This window comes from Cydia pomonella, chromosome 1 (genome assembly GCF_033807575.1).
Source record: "Cydia pomonella isolate Wapato2018A chromosome 1, ilCydPomo1, whole genome shotgun sequence".
Lineage (NCBI taxonomy): Eukaryota > Metazoa > Arthropoda > Insecta > Lepidoptera > Tortricidae > Cydia > Cydia pomonella.
In genome coordinates this window covers 3486162-3507928 of record NC_084703.1, presented here as the reverse complement: position 1 = coordinate 3507928, position 21767 = coordinate 3486162, and the positions used below count along the sequence as shown (strand labels likewise).

The window sequence follows — 21767 nt, the reverse complement described above, 5'->3', positions numbered from 1 at the left end:
TATTCAGAGATGAAAATAAAGACTGAGTTTGTATGGAAATGCAGTTCCGGGACCGTCGTCCAATTTCGTCTTAAAAACAACTATTTTATCACGTAGATAATACCTATGATTTTTTAAACATGCTCCGTCTAGTGTGTAGTAATCGGTACAGCAAACTGAGCACCGGGAAACGTATTTTCTTAATACGCAACGTATTTTCTCACTTCCGAGAGATGGGTGTGAAAATAAAAGTAAATGTCGAGGTGGGAAATTGTGTCGTAATTTTGCTTTTTAGCCGACTTCTAAATTTCGAATGAGATTTACGATGCCGTATCTGTTATTTCACCGACTTCAAAAGTCCAAAAGTCCTCCTTTCTCAATAGAGAATATTACGCGAAACTGCGTAGGGGGCGCCACTACCAAAATCTATCACAACCTGAGGGTGTACCGCGAAACAAGAAAATCGAAATTTCGTTATCTAACCTCTCTATCACTCCTGCATATTCGCGCGATGAAGAGGCATATAACTAAATTTCGATTTTCTCGGTAGGCCCTTTGTATACAAACCACCTTGATGCATCAATTTCATATTTAATTACTTGAGTAAAAACTTGTCAAAATACAGTTTAAAGCACAGTAATCACAGTATGTATAAGTGATTTTATTATTTTATTTTTATTTCGTTTAAATTAGATACAAAGATAAAACACGGAACACAAATTAAACAGTGACATACAATTAGAAACAAATACACACAAAACAATAATATATAAATAAACTACGAGAATAATTAAAAAAAAAAAAAAAAAAAAAAAACGAGTACAATGCTAAATAAACTATCTTATTCTAAAAGACCTCCGTGAGCTGCACCAGGTGCAAAGGTGCCCATCACACTTGCCGAGTTACCGCGCTGGATAGCGATGGCCAAATTCTCCCTAATCCTACGTCCCACTTCCCTTATAAACGCTATGGCGTCAGACCCCCAACACCCCGTTGTCTCGAAGGCGAGAGGTACAAAATAATAATTCAGTATGTATAAGTTACTCTATGGTTTACTATAGGGCCTAGTGCTGCACTCTGGCGGCAAAACATTGCAGTAATACTCCCTATTCGGTTGGATGTGTTTTTTTAATGTTTGTTACCTCTGAACTCCGTCACTTATTAACCGATCTTAAATTAGTACATTACGATACAAGTGCGAAAAATAGGAAATTCGAAACGAGTGGCGATAAATTAAAACACGACCGAAGGGAGTGTTTTAAATCGACACGAGTTGCGAATTACCTATTCGCACATGTATCGTACAACGTTTTACAGTACATATGGCCCTTTAAATGTTCGACACAGTAACGTAATATGCTACTTCTCGCACTAGTGCTATAAAGTAGCCCCATATGTACTGTAAAATAATAATTCAGTATGTATAAGTTACTCTATGGTTTACTATAGGGCCTAGTGCTGCACTCTGGCGGCAAAACATTGCAGTAATACTCCCTATTCGGTTGGATGTGTTTTTTTAATGTTTGTTACCTCTGAACTCCGTCACTTATTAACCGATCTTAAATTAGTACATTACGATACAAGTGCGAAAAATAGGAAATTCGAAACGAGTGGCGATAAATTAAAACACGACCGAAGGGAGTGTTTTAAATCGACACGAGTTGCGAATTACCTATTCGCACATGTATCGTACAACGTTTTACAGTACATATGGCCCTTTAAATGTTCGACACAGTAACGTAATATGCTACTTCTCGCACTAGTGCTATAAAGTAGCCCCATATGTACTGTAAAATAATAATTCAGTATGTATAAGTTACTCTATGGTTTACTATAGGGCCTAGTGCTGCACTCTGGCGGCAGAACATTGCAGTAATACTCCCTATTCGGTTGGATGTGTTTTTTTAATGTTGTTACCTCAGAACTCCGTCACTTATTAACCGATCTTAAATAGTATTTTATATAACGTGATATAATAAAGAGCTTTTCAGTTGAGTACCGTGTTTAGGCAACGAAGCTTGCTGAGTTGCCAAAGTAAGGTACGAAATTGAAAAGCTTGATTATAGCACTATTGTATACAATTGTATACAATACTTTTTCTCGTCAACTGCAATGGTTTAATTAAGATTTCGTATACTAAACTACAATTGCGTACTTTTCATGTATGGGCTCCCAACTCATATATAATTCATTTATTCATTACGATACGCTGTAGTCAACTATAAAAAAATGACCGTAGAAAAAAATAAACGGGCGCGGGGACTAAATAGTCACGTGTTTATGTCTTTTGTACTACATTTTTGTGTAATGAGATACTTAGGTATATTTAGGATTTACAGTAAAATAAGTATTACTAGAAAGGTATGTTGAGATGGTTTGGACACGTGGAAAGAATGAGTGAAAGAAGGTTAACAAAGAGAGTGTATAAGGGAGAAATAGAAGAGGGAGCTGGAAGGGGTAGACCTCGGTGGGCTTTCACTGATCAAATCGGGGAAATCCTGAAGAAAGGCCAGGTCAAGAGCACCCTAAACCGGCGAGCGTGAGGAATGTCATGAAAGTGAAGGAAGCGAAAGAGGTATGTCAGGATCGTAGCAAGTGGAAATCCGTGGTCTCTGCCTACCCCTTCGGGAAATAGGCGTGATTGTATGTATGTATGTAAGTATTACTTTAGATGACTCGTAAAAAGTATTGTATACAATAGTGATATATTCAACCTTTTCAATCTCGTACCTTACTTAGGCAACTCAGCAAGCTTTGTTGCTTGACTGAAAACCTCTATTATATTACGATTGTATAAAATACTATAATGAATACAATTAAACATTTATAAGTCCAGATGTCTCTTTTAATTGTTATTTAATTAGTTTCAGACTATCAAAGGACAGAATTAATGACTGAAGGTTATTTTTAATGGCCGTTTATTTTCTTTACAGGTATAACACCCAGAAAAGTCAAGTCACTCAACTTTGTTAGCAGAGGTAAGTAAATTAATACAAATGAATCAGATTATAAAACATGCATCAATTTACTAGCATTGTCCCGGCATTTATCCACGGCTCACTTAGTCTACAAAATGTACCTCGAGCGGGACGTGCAGCAGGGCGTGCGGCGTTCATAACAAATAAATGCAAACGTATGCGAGCAGCCTGACTGCATGAAGCTCAGATCCCTTAGCCGCTTGACGCCAAGCTGTCCGCTCCGCCTAACACTCCGCTAGACAGTACAAGAAAAGCGTCAGGTGACAACCGAAATTCACAAAGCCAGTAGAAAAAAGATTGCTACCTACTTCATTAAATTATTCTAAAAAATCGGCCAAGATTAATGGGTCATACTCAATGTAGTTACCACACTATTAGAAAAGGCTAAACGGAGGCTATTAATAACTATATCCTGCGGCGGCATCATGGTTCCATTTTTATCACTTGTCACTATGCCCGTCACTTTCGCACTTATATACTTGTTAGAACGGGACAGGTATGGTGACAAATGATAAAGAGCCGACCATCTTAGCCCTACTGTTTTTTTATTCCGTAGACTAAAATGACATTTCATGTGGTACTAAGAAATGTCATGTCTTACATATGAAACGTCATTTTAGTCTACGGAATAAAAAAACAGACCTTAAGTATCATGTAGGTAAATTACAAGCATAAGGGAGTACATTCGCATATGATCATTGTCAAGAGGGCGCTGTTATTCTCATGTGTAGGGTGACAGTTCAGTTTAGTATGAAAAATTTAGTTCCAATGAAATTCCGCAATATGGCGCGTGCATATATTACTGGTCAGGCTTTACGTCTTTTTACTGAAAAGAGAAGATTTTTTGCAATAACTCAAAAACGGCTAGACGATCATGTTCGCTATAGTTTTCATTGAAATTATTTACTAAGCTCTTGTTTCACGATTTTTTTCATATTTTTTGGACCCATGGTTCAATAGTTAGAGGGCTCCCCATGTAATTTTTCTTTTGGAGCGATTATTTCCGAGAATATTAACTTTATCAAAAAATAGTTTTCGGAGACCCGTATTCGTTTTGAAAGGCCTATCCAACGATACTCCTGACTATTGGGTAAAAGTACAAAAAAAAAAACACTTTGTATTGGGAGATACCGTAATAGTACATTATGATACAAGTGTGCTAAGTTGGTCATTACACAGGAGGCAATATTGATGTGTTGGTAGCACACGCGTTTCATACGACGTTTTTCAACACACTTGCTAGGAAAAAACAAAACTTATAAATTAGATTTTTTTTGTCAAAACAGTAAAAGTACAATTTTCAAAATGGTGGCTTACCTACAGTTTTGACATCGAATAATTGCACCAAAGCGTGCTGGGCTTGTAGGCACTTATTCGCCAATTCATTGAAGTAAGCTACCAACACGTTTTCCAAGAAAGACTGGACGTTGTTGCTGATTTTACATTGAATAAAAGTTTCATATGCCGCCAATTCTTTCAATTTTCAAAGCTTAGAAATGACATTTTCGTCAATATATAAACTAAAAACATGCAAAACTATTCCAATTTTATGACAGATACGGAAAATGGCTGGCGCGTTATTTATTTTTTTCGCACGATTCCAATAAACGCGCAAGGCAAAGGCGCGAACGAAATCGACAAACAGCCAATGATTTTTTTTAAAAGCTAATATTTTCGTATTTCTATTCGACGGATGGAGATCAAATCAATAAAATGTTATGTTTATGCATTAATGTAATTTACGAGATAATTTAATCTATAAATTAAGTTTGGTGTGATAAAACCTCTTTGAACTAACATTTGAAACCTTATAGTTGGTTAAAAAAAAATGTATTACTCGACCAAATTAAGAAGGATCCGTTTCCATGCATATTATTAGCAATCAGTTACCTTCTTAACGCAGTCGGATAATATAATGAAAAAGGACGAGTGTTATAATATATTGAAAAAGCACGCGTGTTTAATATCTAGGATTATGAGCCAAAAATCGGTGGAATAAAAACGTCGTTTTGAGCAAGTGTGTTGAAAAATATATTTTTGTAGTTTTTATATTACCGTTCTGTCACCATGCATAATTAATGAATCTATAACAAATAACAGCTTTTCTAGCGCTAGTACGATCACGTAGCAAAACGCGGACGGACGGACAGACGGACATGGCGAAACTATAAGGGTCTCTGGGTGACTACGAAACCCTAAAAAAGCGGTACGATAAATCTCCGCTCTCTGACGTGCGGCACTTTAACTGCCAGTTTTAAATGACACATATTAAATTTGATAGTTTTAATTAGCCTCTTAATTGCCTTTCACTTAAATTGAGAGCATTTCGTAGTGATTTGAATTAATAATGTTTCTGCTAAAATCTGAAATGGATATGGTACATACAGTGTATAATACCTAGTGTTCTGTTATAACAAACAAACCGCAAAACGATTCGAGTGTAATTATAACACAAATATTGAAACCTCGCATGCAAATAAAATAACCAGCAGAACGCAAGTAAAACAAAGTTACCAATTACACCGCAATAATATTGCCCGTATTTTCAGAGGGAATTATTTCTCTTCTCACGAACAGTAATTACGTACCGGAATTTTCCGGAAAATCGAATAAAAGTCCGGTTAAAATCCCGGATAGGCTTGTTCTGTTTGCGGTCGAGATCTATTGTATACTTGTATTGCTATTGCTATTTTTTAACGTACTGGGCTCCAGCCTAGCAATATGCCGAAGGGAATTTTCGTAATTTGCTAAGTTCCCATAAATGTTCTCGGTATTTTTTTCCTACGGCCCGCCTGATGGTAAGCAGTCTCCGTACTCCAGGGGAGTTACATGCGCGTTGCGGACCCCAACACTCCGCAGCTTCGTTGAGCTCTGGCAACCTTACTAACCGGCAGGAACACACTATGAGTAGGGTCAAGTGTTATTTAGCTGCGGTTTTCTGTAAGGTGGAGGTACTTCCCCAGTCGGGCTTTGCTCTAGATCTGGAATGAGATCTGCAGTGCTGAGCCCTACCACACAAAGCACGCACGCGCGCACGCACGCACAGTGGATTTTGGGACCCGAAAAAGTGACATGGTTCAGTTAATCACAAAATCGAATAGGCCTACTTACATGCACCCCGAGACAAGTTAAATTTTTTTCCGATAACTTGTAGTTTTTTTTCTAGACGAATTTCACAAACGCTTAATACGACCCCGGAAAATTGGGAAAATTCTTTATATCGACAAAATGATACAGCTTAGCCAAAATCTGATGGTATAGTATCTTAGATATAATAATCTTCTATATGTGAGCTTAAATTGGCACATCAAAATGTAATACTTTAGGAGAAAATTAAATTTCCTTAATTTTTTTTGGAATTTTTTTTTTCAAGGATGTCCCATAGTTTGGGGATTCATTACAAGCACAGATGTATAGCTCTTTGCATGTTCTACTTGCTTAATTTTTTTCGTAACCCCAAAGAGCGGTCGTTCCGAGATTCACAACTTTTAAAAAAAATGCTAGGGTTGCCACATTTCTTAGTAAAGTTGGCGCCTGAAATTTCTTTAAGAACAAAGCACACCAAAGCACTTTGCATAAATGTTTATTTGTGTGTGGACTGTAATTATGTTATTTTGCTGGTATTTTTAACCGACGAAAATCAAAAAAAGGAGGAGGTTCTCAAATCGACCATATGTTTGTCGCTTTTTTATTTTTTATGTTTGTCCGAGGATAACTTCGTCGTTTATCAACCGATTTTGATAATTCTTTTTTTATTCGAAAGTTCATACCATCTCATATAAATTTCAATAAAAACAAACAACCCTAAGTGACTTTTGTTGATTTTGTGAAAGAAGAAACATTTAAACATCGTATATATTTTGTCAAAGCTTTTTATTCAAATATTTACATTACATATTATAATGATTCAGGAGAAGAAACTGATTGAGCAGTGTAACTGAACTGATTGTGTGTGTGTGTGTGTGTGTGTTTCTTTTACTATGAAGATTAATAATAAATTTTATTTTACTATGAAGATTAATAATAAATAGTAAGTACTTTATGGTTTTACTTTTTTTTTTTTTTTTTACGTCTTACATAATTGAATTGCAACACGGTGAACATTTTGGTAGTTATATGATAGTTTCAAGTGTATTTCTGATGATTAATAGCACTTTACTTTAAATTGGAGTACCATGCATATTCCCTATTATTTTAAATTTTTGTGACAACCCTAGGCGCGGAAAACGAATAAAAAAATGGAAAACCTTTTATTTCAGAACGACCGCTCTTCAGGGATACGAAAAAAATTAGGCAAGCAGAACATGAAAAGAGCTATACATCTGTGCTTGTAATGAATCCCCAAACTATAGGATATCCTTGAAAAAAAAAATACAAAAAAAAATAAGGAAATTGAATTTTCTCCTAAAATATTACCTACATTTTGATGTGCCAATTTAAGCTCACATATAGAAGATTATTATATCTAAGATACTATACCATCAGATTTTGGCTAAGCTTTATCATTTTGTCGATATAAAGAATTTTTCTAATTTTCCGGGGTCGTATTGAGCGTTTGTGAAATTCGTCTAGAAAAAAAACTACAAGTTTTCAGAAAAAAAATTAACTTGTTTCGGGGTGCATTTAAGTAGGCCTATTCGATTTTGTGATAAACTGAACCATGTCACTTTTTCGGGTCCCAAAATCCACTGTGGCACGCTTTCTGCAAGTTTATTGCCAAACCTGCTTACAGTTAGTTTCGATTTCTATGACACCTGAAATAGACACCAATGAGTAACGTAAACGTTAAATGAAACAGTCGTTAACAGTTAAAAACATTGAGTAATAATCCTTAATCAGTACCCCTAGTGTAAGTAAATTCGATTTCGAAACATGACGTACGCGTTTGCGTTTAGTCTCATTTTGTATTGGATTTAGAAAGAGCGTGCCAAGCGGGATGTTTTGGAAACTCAAAATCCTATACAAAATGAGACTTAACGCAAACGCGTTCGTCACGTTTCGAAATCGAATTTTTTTACACTAGGGGTACTGTACCCCTAGTGTAAATAAATTCGATTTCCAAACGTGACGTACGCGTTTGCGTTTAGTCTCATTTTGTATTGGATTTCGAAAGAGCGCGCCAAGCGGGACGTTTTGGAACCTCAAAATCCTATACAAAATGACACTTAACGCAAACGCGTTCGTCACGTTATGATGTCGATCACAGTTACACTAGGGGTACAGAACGGGAACTTTCTAAGTGAAAACTTGCATGAGTATTTTCTCATGAAAGATTACAGAAATTTAGTAAATTTTAAGAATGTTCTGCAACTTGCACATTGATATAATTTTCATCAAACGCTGTGTCTGTTTAGTTGTTGAATTTTCTAAGCATATTGCTTTTATTTTGAAATAAAAAACAGAACATTGTTAACACATCTTATTTCCCAAATGCTGTTAAAAATGATTTTAGGAGTCATTGTTGTAAGTGCGAACGGCGCCTTAGAGTGTGCACTGGCAACCTCATCTCCGAAACCTTGGTCCTCACTGCAGCGCATTGCTTGATCCACTCCAAAGTTCGCGCTCGTGAGGTCAATGTAAGATATGGGGACTTCACCGTGCCGGGCAATGAAACGAAATTATATAGCGAGATAATTAAAACGTTTGTTCCTAGAAGCAATCTTCTACGACTCGTACGGATGGTTGACATTGAATAGCTCTGGTCATAAATCCAATAAGCCACGTGCGAGATTGTTAGCACTATAATTATTTAAAATGGTGTTATGCTATATTTTGGACACTTACTATTCCTGTTGTTTATAAGTTTGTATTTTTTTTTTATTATTTATAAGTATTATCTCATACAAAAAGTACTATTACTTATCGCTGTACGTTTCAATGAACGAAACTTATGACTATGGCATTGTTTGTACATATTCAGTAAAATACTTGAGTTATAAATGTAACCAGTTGTCAATATCAAGTAAATACCAAATTAAAATATTAAATATTCACTTGTAATAATTTTTTTTTTTGTACTATAATTGTATACACAAGCTATCTCTGGTAATAAAACAAAAAATCCATTAACCCGCATATCATATCAATGTGGTTCAGTGAAGGGGACGGACTGAAAATCAGCGCTGCGCAGTCAATTTGTAATAAAATGGCTGACGCAGCGTATGCTGAGTCCGTTCCTTTTGCCGCGCATGCCTATTTTTTTTTTAAAGTTAAACATTGTATTTTGTATGGCAATAAATGGTTTCTTATTCTTATTCATATAAGACTTTGTATGGCCTGCCTGCCAAGTATGCCGGTTTTGGCAGCATAATTGACTTAGGTGTTAAACCAGATGTAAACGAAAATTATAATCTTTCTTCAGTACGCTTTCAAGTGTGGAAATAATAGTACCTTGTTCAAAGGATAATTCCTGATTATACTTATTGTGTGTGTTACGTCAAAATGCTCCAATAGATGGCAGGCGATCCGTCATGGGGATTCCGGAGGTCCAATCGTCGACAATGGCCGCATTGTCGGGAATTAAGTATGGTCCTACGGTATCATACAGGTTTATTTTAGTAATATGTGGAAAGGATACAAAAAGTGATGCGTTTCAACGGTTACTAAAATTAACTATTATTGCTGTTTTTAATTACAAAAACGAACGGAAATGGACTCACCAGAGTATTAAAATCTATATATAAGAACTTATTTTTTTCTCAGTAAGTTTTATGAAAACATTTGAAATTTTTGCCTTTTAACCTTTTGAATGCCAAGAACACCTAAAGGCGTAGTTACTTGTCGTGCCCGCAGCGCCAAGGACAACTATAGGTGTTATGGCGGACGCTGTCAAAGTAACCTTCACACTTTCGTGTAAGGTTTACATTGGCTCCCTTGCGGCTGGGAGCTTGGCATTTGAGTGATGTTTGTGTTTATGACATAAAGCGTTCAAAATGGGCATTAAAGTATAGGTATGTATATCCCTTAACTTAAAAATGCTGATCTTGGAGACTACTTGAAATTTATCAAATCAAAATTGATTTTAATATGTCTATATTGTTTGGTTGTCTAGAGAATACATGTTTTCATTGTGACGAAATCATACTTTGATAACAAATTGAATGAGTACCTATAAAATTCACTTTTTATCGAATATTTTTTTTGTATCAAAGAGAACTAAGTATAGAGGCGTTGATGAAGTAAATATTGTAGTTAACTAAATTTACTGCCATCTTTCGACGCAGGGCTAAAACTCTTAGAATAACATATGGGTATTAGACCCATGTTTTTTAGGGTTCCGTAGCCAAATGGCAAAAAACGGAACCCTTATAGATTCGTCATGTCCGTCTGTCTGTCCGATTATGTCACCGTCACTTTTTTTACTGATATGTGTTAAATATCAAAAGGTGTCGCCATCTACTCGAGTATAGGCCAAAGGTTTCGTTAGACTGCACGATTGGCTCGAATTCGTGTGCGTGACACCACTGTACTGGCCCCATTTTTATTGCCCGTAAGGCCCGTCCTATGTCCTATATCCAATAATTTAGGTTACAGCATGGGTAAAATTTACCAATTTGTGCAAATTGTTGTAAACGCGGTCGTATTGTTAACCCATGGAACAAATTGGGAACTCATAAATTCATAATTGTCTCATAAATAATAATTTACACAATTAATACAACTGTTTGCATAATTTACATCATTCTCTCTGCTTGTACAGCATTTTCAATATGTTTGGCAGCTTATTACAATTGAATAAATAATTTCAAGCGGAGAATTAACCTATTATATTGGTGATTTTTTATTCAAATCGTGTTATCATAAAGTATTACTATTTGAAAATTTCAATATGGTTTTGTACGGTCGCGGATATTGATTCTTTAGAAACTTGCGGTTCAAGTAAATTTGGCTGTACATACTTATGGTAAGAGCTGTCCATTGTAACGTGACACGTTAAATGCTAAAGAATCAATTTCCTCGACTGTACATAAACATAAGTAATATTAATATCATCATTATTCAAATATAATAAAAAATAACTTTTCGAGTTACAATTAATCCAACGGTATTTTCGGGTAATTGAGCCTGTACCCCTAGTGTATATTTGATCGACATCATAACGTGACGAACGCGTTTGCGTTAAGTCTCATTTTGTATAGGATTTTGAGCTTCCAAAACGTCCCGCTTGGCGCGCTCTTTCTAAATCCAATACAAAATGAGACTAAACGCAAACGCGTACGTCACGTTTCGAAATCGAATTTATTTACACTAGGGGTACTGTTCGAGATATTAGCAATACTTATGGGTACCTAATTGAAGTTTAGAATCTAAAATTTTACGAATAAAAACTGTACTATCAACTATATATATTATGTAGTTCCAATTTCTCTTAATTAGACAAGGCCGTAACACTAGCACCGCGCTTAATGATGTAGTAGACAAAGTTCTTCCTGGCCAAGACCTGGGAAAGGGAACTATTTTGGTAAGTGAGTGCGTGAACTTGAGGAAGGTTTAGCTCTGCTGTATAATTTGTTAAGGTTTGTGTAACCCGTGCGAAGCCCGGGCGGGCCGCTAGTATCAAATAAAGTTGAGATCTCACGCGTAACAATTTACAAGAAAAATCATGGTGGCTCCGATTTACCTCCTGAGACCCAGAAGCAATTGTTTTGTTTTTGAATTTGGAACCCTTAGTTACATAATAACGCTTTATATTTATTGTCACGCGTGCAATAGAGTATTTAAGAGCAAGTTCGGCCTGGCCAGCCACATTAGGGCTCATGCTAGACAACGTCCATAATGTGTTTATTTGGAGTCGCCGTCATCGAAAACGATGAGGAGGACTATATACATAATAAAAGCTCAAAATAGATTTTTGAATATGTACAAAACTTTGTACTCAGGATCTTAGGAGGTTAAGTCCAACTTTGGTTCACGCAGCCACTAGACGAAGCGCCGTATTTAATTTGGTACAATAACCACTATAGTTCCTGTCATCCACGACGGCGTGTAGATTTGTCAAATCTAATCTTTAATAATTTGACAATACGAATCAAGTCACGCATCGTCGTCAATGACACGATCTATATATAGAGGAAAATATGAAAAATAATGCAAAATAGGGTTTTGTTGCGAAACAGAGTCGGATTAACGGTTTTTAAACGTTTTGCTTTGTTTGCATGAGTTATGTGGTATTTATCTACAGTAAATATTATATTTCAATTAGTGATACGTTTTCGATATATGCAATACAAATGTGAAAAAGGCCGGAGGCAACGAGATGTGAACTCAAATAACATGCGTTGAAAATGACTTATTTTTTATGTTAAAAACAACGTTCAAACGAAAACACAATATTTATCAGAATTACTTATGACGTAGTAGTTTTCGCAAAGTTTAGGCAAACGATAGTTAAGAGGCTGTCAATACCTAAAGCGCGCACACTGTCTATTTGTATCGGAGTAAATGAGATAGCACTGTCGCATGTTACTGGGCCTGGGCAAGGGAATAATAAGAAAAATATTTAAATAAAAAAAAGTGGATTATTAGTGTAATATTTAACTCGACCACGGTTTAGATATAAATGTTTTGAATTTGTGATTTTAATTGCAGACCCATAAGTCAAAACAATAAAGACATAAAACCGTTTAATTGTGATTTTAAGACCAATCTTTGCAATTATTTTCTATCGAGCCGATTTCGTTCAATCGTGTATCGAGTACGACCACGGTCTTTGAAATATAATTAATATGAACATATATTTTTCTTACGTGACTAAAACAAATAGTCTTTCTTAAAAAACTGTTTAAGTAACATCAATTTCAAGGACATTGGGTGTTGACAGCCTCTTAATGTAAACCTTACTCGAAAGTGTGAACTTACTTGTTACTTTGACAGCGTCCGCCATAACACCTATAGTTGTCCTTGGCGCTGTGGGCACGACTAGTAACTACGACTTTAGGGGTTCTTGGCGTTCAAAGGCCTCTAAATTTTCCATGTAGATTAGTCTAAACACACATTTCAATTCTGTAGTTGTGATTTTTTGATCAATTCTTGTTTTTTTAGTTTAAACGGTAAAACCCATTTGGCCGCATACGACCTTATAGAATAAGTTAGCGCAAAAGCAAATTCATTACGCGCGAAGTATCGTCATGAGCGCGGGTTTCGAGAAACAAGTAAATGCCGCATTTTTACATTTTATTGTTTAACGATGCGTCACCTTAAGTGCTTACATGTATACGGTCGTCTTTTCTTAATCTTTTAAACCACTTCTCCGCACCATTTATTCTGTGCCATTTCGCACCTCTCTAAAGTTATACTGCGGGCAAAACTTTCACCTTTATTCTTAGAAAACGAAGCGATATTCACACTTAAAAAATCTTACTGATTTGACATGATTTGTGGCTTTTCATCAGAGAAGGATCCTTATGGACACGAGAGACACTGATGTAACACGGACATATTCGCTAGCGTATGCGTAACTTAATTTCTATGCATCTGGCTCGTATTTATATAGAACGTAACTTTACGCTCGCGCATATATTTATGCCAGTAGGAGCGAGTGCTTAGAAATATTTAACTAAAAACATAAGTTCACTGATTTTAACAGATTTTTTTTAAATGGCTGGACATATTATTTCAAACGAAATTGTTCATACTATTCTTCGTTAACCCGCTCACCCGCTCCATGCAACCGCGCCAGCTAGCGGACGCCATTAACCTTGTGACCGCCAAGAACACCTAAAGTCGTCGTTACTAGTCGTGCCCACCGCGCCAAGGACAACTATATGTGTTATGGCGAACGCTATCAAAGTACCCTTCACACTTTTGAGTAAGGTTTACATTAGCTCGCTTGCGCCCGGGAGCTTGGCCTTTGAGTGATGTTTGTGTTTATGACATAAAGCGTTCAAAGGACTAAACCGGTTCATCTCTAATATCGAAACAACCTTTCTGGCCTAGTGGGTAGTGACCCTGCCAATGAACCCGATGGTCCCGGGTTTTAATCCCAGTAAGTACACGGAATTCCTGATCCATGGCTGTTTTCTACGTATATAAGTTATTTGTGTTTATCTATGTAGTACCCGTAGTACAAGTTTTGCTTAGTTTGGGGCTAGATCGATCTGTGTACGATTATCCACAAAAAAAAAAAAAACAGTCAGGTGCGAGTTGGTTTATCTCGCGCAACGAGGGTTCCGTACAAACTTTAAATTTTCTGATGTAACTGTAATCACGAAAGACTTTTGACTAGAAGTATACTATTAGCATTATTATGTACAGCGCAAATTGGCTAACTAATTTGCGCGATCTTTATGTATGTTGGTTTTTCAGGGATAATTTCTTTATCATGAGAACCGATTTCAATATTTTTTGTTTTATTTGAAAGGAAGTGTATTTAGTGTAATCTCAACGATAATAAACAACCGCAAAGTTTATTGTTATTTTAAAAAAGTGATCAGGGTAGAAGTCTGATATTTAAAAAAATTATATTTTTTCATTGGTAAACTTCGGAGATAAGGGAGACAAGTAAATTTTTTTCAGTATGAAAAAAAAAATTATTTTGTAATGATCAATTTGAGCTCTTTCAAACCTCACTTGACCTGGTAACTAGACTTTGAAATTTTGCTTCCTCTTTATATTGGACATTTTCCATAATTAATATAAATAAAATAAAAATATTACACTTCCAATATAGGACATAATAGGACAATGTGACAGACGGACAGATGGACAGAGTCGCACCATAAGGGTTCCTTTTGTACTATTCTTGTTACGGAATCCGAAAAACTGATTTTTAAATCAGAATGCAACTCTTAGAAAGAGATAAAGCGAGAATCGATGAATTTTTCAAGTAATTAGACAAAGATAAAATGTTTTGAACGTTTTCTTTGGAAGTAGATAAGGAACAAGATTTATCGAGTTGAGAATGGATGGATTCTTTCAGATACAGATAAAAGTGTCTGTTTTAATGGGTTCTTTAAGAACTGGAGACACCTTGTATGTAATTCGACGACCTAGTCTGTCTGGCCTAGTGGGTAGTGACCCTGCCTATGAAGCCGATGATCCCGGCTTCGAATCCCGGTAAGGGCATTTATTTGTGTGTTGAACACAGATATTTCTGAGTCATGGGTGTTTTCTATGTACCTATATGATACGAGTATTTATTTATCTATATACGTATGTATATTGTCGCCAACTATTACGCATAATTTGCTTAGTTTGGGACTAATTCGATCTTTGTAAGATTCTCTCCAAATACTAGGCGCTCGGTAATCCGAAGCTCGTCAATCCGGCACGTCCTTGTATCCGGCAGTTTTCGTATGGATGGTCCGCTCTGTTATCCGGCAGTAACACAGCCAACGCCGGATGAGCGGTTGCATTGTTTGTCTGACCTCGCTCCGCTCGGCCGTTCGATCTTAGGCAGTTAAAAAAATAAGCTTTAGATGAAAATTTACTGACTTTTAGGAAGCTTAGAGGCAATATTATTAACAATAGTTATTTACGATACAAATGCAGAAAATAGGAAATTCTGAACGAGTGACGGTGAATTAAAACACGACCGAAGGGAGTGTTTTAAATTAACACGAGTTGCGAATTATCTATTCGCACGTGTATCCTACAACGTTTTACAGTATATTCTCAGTATTTAAAGTTTTGACAAATGCATGGAAAGCGCTCATTACCGCACGCGTGCGGGAAAGTAGTGCCATATGTACTGTAAAATATATTATAGTAAGAAGCAATTGAAAAAGGTTGAAGAATGCTCCATACTATTCTTTAAGGATATTACCTTACCTTAGGAGCTACTAACACATACAGGCTGCTCCAAAGTAAAAAATGGTAATTTGTTAATTTCTTCGAAACCGCTACACCGGCTGTTATGATACTTTGTACACTGGTTCTAAATACCCTAATGCATATGTGGACGACCGGTCTGGCCTAGTGGGTAGTGACCCTACCTACGAATCTGATGGTCCCGGGTTCAAATCCTGGTAAGGGCATGTATTTGTGTGATGAGCAATGGATATTTGTTCCCGAGTCATGGGTGTTTTCTATGTATTTAAGTATTTATAGATATTTATATATTATATATATCGTTGTCTAAGTACCCTCAACACAAGCCTTATTGAGCTTACTGTGGGACTTAGTCAATTTGTGTAATAATGTCCTATAATATTTATTAAAATATTTATTTATTATATGTACATTTCGGCTTTGTCCAATGGATAGGGACTCACTGTATAATACATATGACCATTGGCCGAGGTTTTCGACAGAGGGTAAGCTCTCAAGAGCGACACCTACGTTTCTCACTCTTTCATATTAGTGCGACAGTGACAGTTGCATTTCGATCGCTACGAAGCGTAAGCGATTTGCATGTTGGCTACGCGTTGGTGGATCAATGTACGAAATGCCTCCTTTTCCTTTTATAAAACATTAATAACTCACAGGAATCCATATTTGCTTAGCGTGGAGAGCGATCACAAGGAATTGATTGCAATCGGAATTTGGATCGTTTTTACGACTTCCATATTATTCTGTGTTCCGTGCACAGATCACTCACTACTAGAGGGAGCATATGCTCCTAATGCGTTCCACTTACTATCAATTTAATGTCATTATATGTTCATAAAATAAAGATAAAAATAAGATAAAGATAGTTTATTATTCAAGTAAGCATATTACAATGCGCTTATGAACGTCAAATAAAGGTATACCGGCTCTAACCGTGTTGACTTTTGATCTGTTGCCTGATATGATGCGTGAAATGTTGACTTTATAAAATATCAAAACGATTTTAATAACTTTATTATTTTCCGCCATAATATATATATATATATATATATATATATATGTCTCCTTCGTCATTCGCATCACTTACTACTAGGGGATGCATATAACTCGTGTACAATATGCAACAAGGGTCATACATATATTATATTGTTAACTCGTTCGCATCTTTTCGGTAGACATCGCAAAGTTAAGATAATCTAAAGCTACCTATACCATTACAGGCGATATACATGAATTGTTAAGAGAAGAGATTTTTTTTTTAAATGCGTTTGTCCCATAACGATTTTTTACTAGCATACAATATTTCTGACACAGGTATTTTTTACCTACTAGAAAGACCCAAACTTGTTGTCATATGTGTACTCAACATTTATGAAATACTTAAATCATTTTCAAAATCAGTAGCTTAACGTATCTTAGGCCTGTAAACTAATTTTGAAACGCTCATTTCAGTTGTATTCACGTTTCCAAATAAAACAAAAAATCAAAAAAATTGAGATTCTTATTCAAATGACAAAGTATACAAACGCATAACTTAGTATTTTACATATTTAAAAGCCTAAGTATGAGTGACGCCCGCGCGCCTATTCTAAGAACCATTTCAAATGCAAAGGGATTTCACTGATTGAACACGCGTTTTTACTACTTTTTAATAATGGATGGACAGTGTTGGCTATTATGTTAAAGTGTTAGACAGGGGATTTGATAACAACGCACGGTATTGGTACATGGGAAAAAATATAATGGGTATTGTTCATGTAATAGATAAATAACTGATTTTTGAGAAAATGTCACTAATTGTCACGTAAATAATTATCACCAAAAAAATTAAAAAGCTTTCAAAATGCAAAGAGACTTCAAAAAATCTTGGATCTTTTATGAGACTTCTAACCTAAATGATCATCATCGGAAGATCAGCGGTGCAATTAGCCAGCATCATGCTGAGATGAGACCATTTCGTGGCACATTCTCCTTTACATATTTTTATTTATTCTTTATTGCACAATACATGAAGGTACAAATAGCGGACTTAATGCCTTAAGGCATTCTCTACCAGTCAACCAATCACACATTCTCCTTTCCATATTTTTCTGTTTTATACAATTTTCTCTTTTGTGTTTGTGCTTACAAGTAAATTATTTTTAGTTCTGTTTATTTCAAACGCTTCATAAAGCAGCTTACGCAGCATCTACGGGAGGTAGTCTATCTCTGTCACTCGCATGGTAGCTACCGTAAATCTCTTTTATCGCCGACACTAAAATCGGCGCCATCTTGATATTGTGTTGTTGGATTAATCTTGCATCAACAACAATGTATGTACAGTCGCCATCAAATATATCGGAGTGGCTAAGGTGCTCACAAATATCTGAACACGCCTCTCGGCCCGATTCGAAGAATGGTTAAGACACGTTTGATCTTGGAAAGATCTTTAAAAGATCGATAACTAAACGACATGTCAAAATTGACGTTTATTTCGATTCCGCTGTGATCCCAATAAGATCTATCTACGATATTCCTAACGTCAAAGTGACATTGGTTGTCCGAATCGAGCTGCTTTTGTCAATGATATCTAAATGAGAACTTATCGTTATCGTATTTCATTCTTCGAGTCGGGCCGTCTGTTGTGGAAAACTAGAGTGCGTGTTCAGATATTTTGTTCTTAGTATAAGTTAGACATATGATGAAATCAAAGCCATTAATCTCAATATTTTTTTGAGTCTCATGGTCACCCTACTTGTTACATAGAATTGTCACGGACCCATCGCTTTAAAAAAAAATTGACAATGACAAACTTCATAAGACTAGTAGAGTAACCATGAATGTTGATAAATAAGATTTTTTTACTTGATAATTAATTAAGGAGATTTTTATGACCAATCGCCTCCCGGGCGATAACTCGTATAGTGGTTAACGGCTATGTATGATGAACACTCGTGGACGTCAGCTGCCGCTCCGTTGGTGGGTTTAGTTAGTAAGTAATTACATGAATCCTAAGTTAATTAATATTGTGTAAACCGATGACACTGTTAATCAAAATTTCGTAAACCGTATTCCAAACAAATTAGGATCCTTACCACGAGTTTGACGCTAACATATTCGCTAGCGACTGCGTAAACTAACTCACAGTGCATCTCCCTCGTACTGACATTAGAGATACACTGCGTTCCGGTTGGCGTAGTCGCTAGCGTTTAAGGCCGCGTAAAACTCATGGTGAGGGTACAGCCCGCGTAGCCAACGTGCCTATCGTACACGCTCCGTGGCGAACGAAACGCAACTGTCACAGTCGCACTAATATGGATGAGTGACAGAGAGAGATGACTACGATACGCTACGGAGCGTTAATGATTGTAACGTTGGCTACGCGGCCAGGTGGGCGATTTTTAGGGTTCCGTAGCCATATGGCAAAAAACGGAACCCTTATAGATTCGTCATGTCCGTCTGTCTGTCCGTTTATGTCACAGCCACTTTATTCCGAAACTATAAGAGCTACTGTTCAAACTTGGTAAGTAGATGTATTCTATGAACCGCATTAAGATTTTTACACAAAAATAGAAAAAAAAAACAATAAATTTTGGGGGTTCCCCATACTTAGAACTGAAACTCAAAAAATATTTTTTCATCAAACCCATACGTATGGGGTATCTATGGATAGGTCTTTAAAAGTGATATTGATGTTTCTAATATCATTTTTTTCTAAACTGAATAGTTTGCGCGAGAGACACTTCCAAAGTGGTAAAATGTGTCCCCCCCCCCCACCCTCGTAACTTCTAAAATAACGGACTGAAAAATCTAAAAAAAATATATGATATACATTGCCATGCACACTTCCACCGAAAATTGGTTTGAACGAGATCTACCTTTCTTTTTGTTTGTTTTGATGCTAATGCCATGTATTTTGTGGGTATGAATAAAGAATGTATCTATCTATCTATCTATATCTAGTAAGTAGTTTTTTTTATACGTCATAAATGGTACGGGTTCCGTTCATGGGCGAGTCCGACTCGCACTTGGCCGCTTTTTGAATTTCGAGCGCTCGATTTCGTCACTCGAAAATCTGTTGAAAACGGCGAAATGATACTTTTGAAGTAGGAGCGATAGAAATTGGGAATTAAGTGGAATTTACCACTCGTTTTCAATTCTATTAGTAGAAAGTACTCGTAAATGCCTAGTAGTGGAGATATTATTACAGGGAGCAGGGATCGGAAACCGGTATTTTTTGTATGGGAACGAAAACGGTATTTTTTCGTTCTTTGTTAATTGGGAGAATCAACTTTTTAGCGTCACTCGTTGCCATGGTTACGATTAGTTGTCCAGGGGACAAAAGTTCATTGGAATACTGATTTTATGGTACTTAAATGTATTAAACTTGCGTTTTTGTGTACGTTATAACCAATGTCCATAATGGGCCCCCTACTAAGCATGTTAATAAAACGGCATACAACGTCTCTTCAAACAAACTGTGCCACTGTTGTCCCTTGGACAACGGGACAGGATAACAAAACAAAAAAAGTTGATTCACCCATTTATTTCATTCCTAATCGGGCAATCTAATAATACGAAGTCGTTATCTGAAAACACAACTGAGTCCTACATTTTGAGTATAAAATAAACCGAAATATATGGTTATTTCGACGGTTTTGCAAAAAACCGGTTCCGATCCCTGGAAGGGAGAACAGGAAATCGAGCGATCGAAATTCAAAAATCGGCCCCCAGGTCAACCAATGGTCAGTTAAGGTGCAGTGAGTTCAGCCAGCAGAGTTTCTTTTTATTGTAGCCCTTTTATAGTATTTTATGCAACAGTTGTATAAGAAGGGTCAAAAAAGGCGAGTGGCGTGAGTTACAATGTGAGGCGGAGCCGAAGGCGTAGGCGAACATTGTAAAGGAATACGCCACAAGCATTTTTTGACCTACTTATACAACGTTGCATACAATACTTTTCCTACGAGTCAACAAAAATAAATCTTAATTTAGGTAAACAAAGCAAAAGTATATAACCAAGACGCGCGAGCATACCTTGTTAAGCGCCCAGCGACACCTTCTCGTAACTCATGAGGCCCTCCTGGTACTTGCTACTTGCTAAATTAAGTTTTTGGACAGTTTTTTTCTCGATTTTGGTCACCGTAGCCTACGGAGACTAACAAGCAACGCTAAGCGGTCTTCGTAGTCTATGGGTGTTGCTATATTACGGGTGTCACATGCGTGTTTCTGACTTATGATGTAATTGTGTTTACTATGCAACCAAATGAATATTTTGTAAGTTGGCAGCAATGCACTTAGTTTAAAACTGTATTCGTTTTGATTTTGTTAGGTTGGTAGCCATTATTCGCAGTAACGTTATAGCGATTAAAAGCACAAGTGCTGTTATGAGGAATAGACAATATAGACTTTTCTTGAAACCTTTTATGTATGTTCTTATGTTCGTGTTAATGAATGCATAAATGACAGATAACAGTAGAGGAGTAGGAAAAATAATAAATATGTTTATAAAGCAGAGACGCTTTTCACATAGATTTTCGTACATTGGCCATTGTTACTTTCTCTATTGCACGCCCATAATTATATTACCTAGCATTTTAATTTAGTAGCTGCATGGGTAAAATAACATAATTTTAAGCCATAAAAAGTGGCGTGAATATTTTATGTGCAATACCTATTAAGTTCACTGATAAAACAATCGAAAATTTTACTCCACATCTGCTCGTAGCCGAGATAAATCTAATTTCGGCCAGTTATCTTTCGTGGAATTTGCCCAATCACTCCAAAACTGCAGTCAATTTCAAACAGAATATATAATTATATGCCAGGTGATTCTCAAAGGGAATGGCAACCGCCATTATAACCATACTTGAAGGATAATTAACTGGCTTCATTTCTATCCACGCGCAAATATTAAAGGCCTGTGTGCGTAATATTGTTTTAACTAAACTGTTAATTATAAAAGACGGCACACCGCTTGCGTGGCGTTGTCGTGTGTCGTGTTTGTCTATACGCAGCCGGTGTGCACAGGCCTTTACAAATGAAACCAGTTAAATTTCACGTATA

General features: G+C 36.4%; 1 protein-coding gene across 2 annotated transcripts in view; it reads left to right on the top strand.

Moving 5' to 3' along the window:
- The window catches only part of LOC133526623 (dipeptidase 1-like), a 314385-nt gene that overhangs the window by 147075 nt on the left and 145543 nt on the right, over window positions 1-21767 (top strand). For both annotated transcript variants that reach the window (XM_061863317.1, XM_061863320.1), the window contains exon 2: window positions 2913-2957. In XM_061863317.1, the coding sequence (XP_061719301.1) occupies window positions 2913-2957 (45 nt within the window). The remainder of the gene's footprint in view (window positions 1-2912; window positions 2958-21767) is intronic.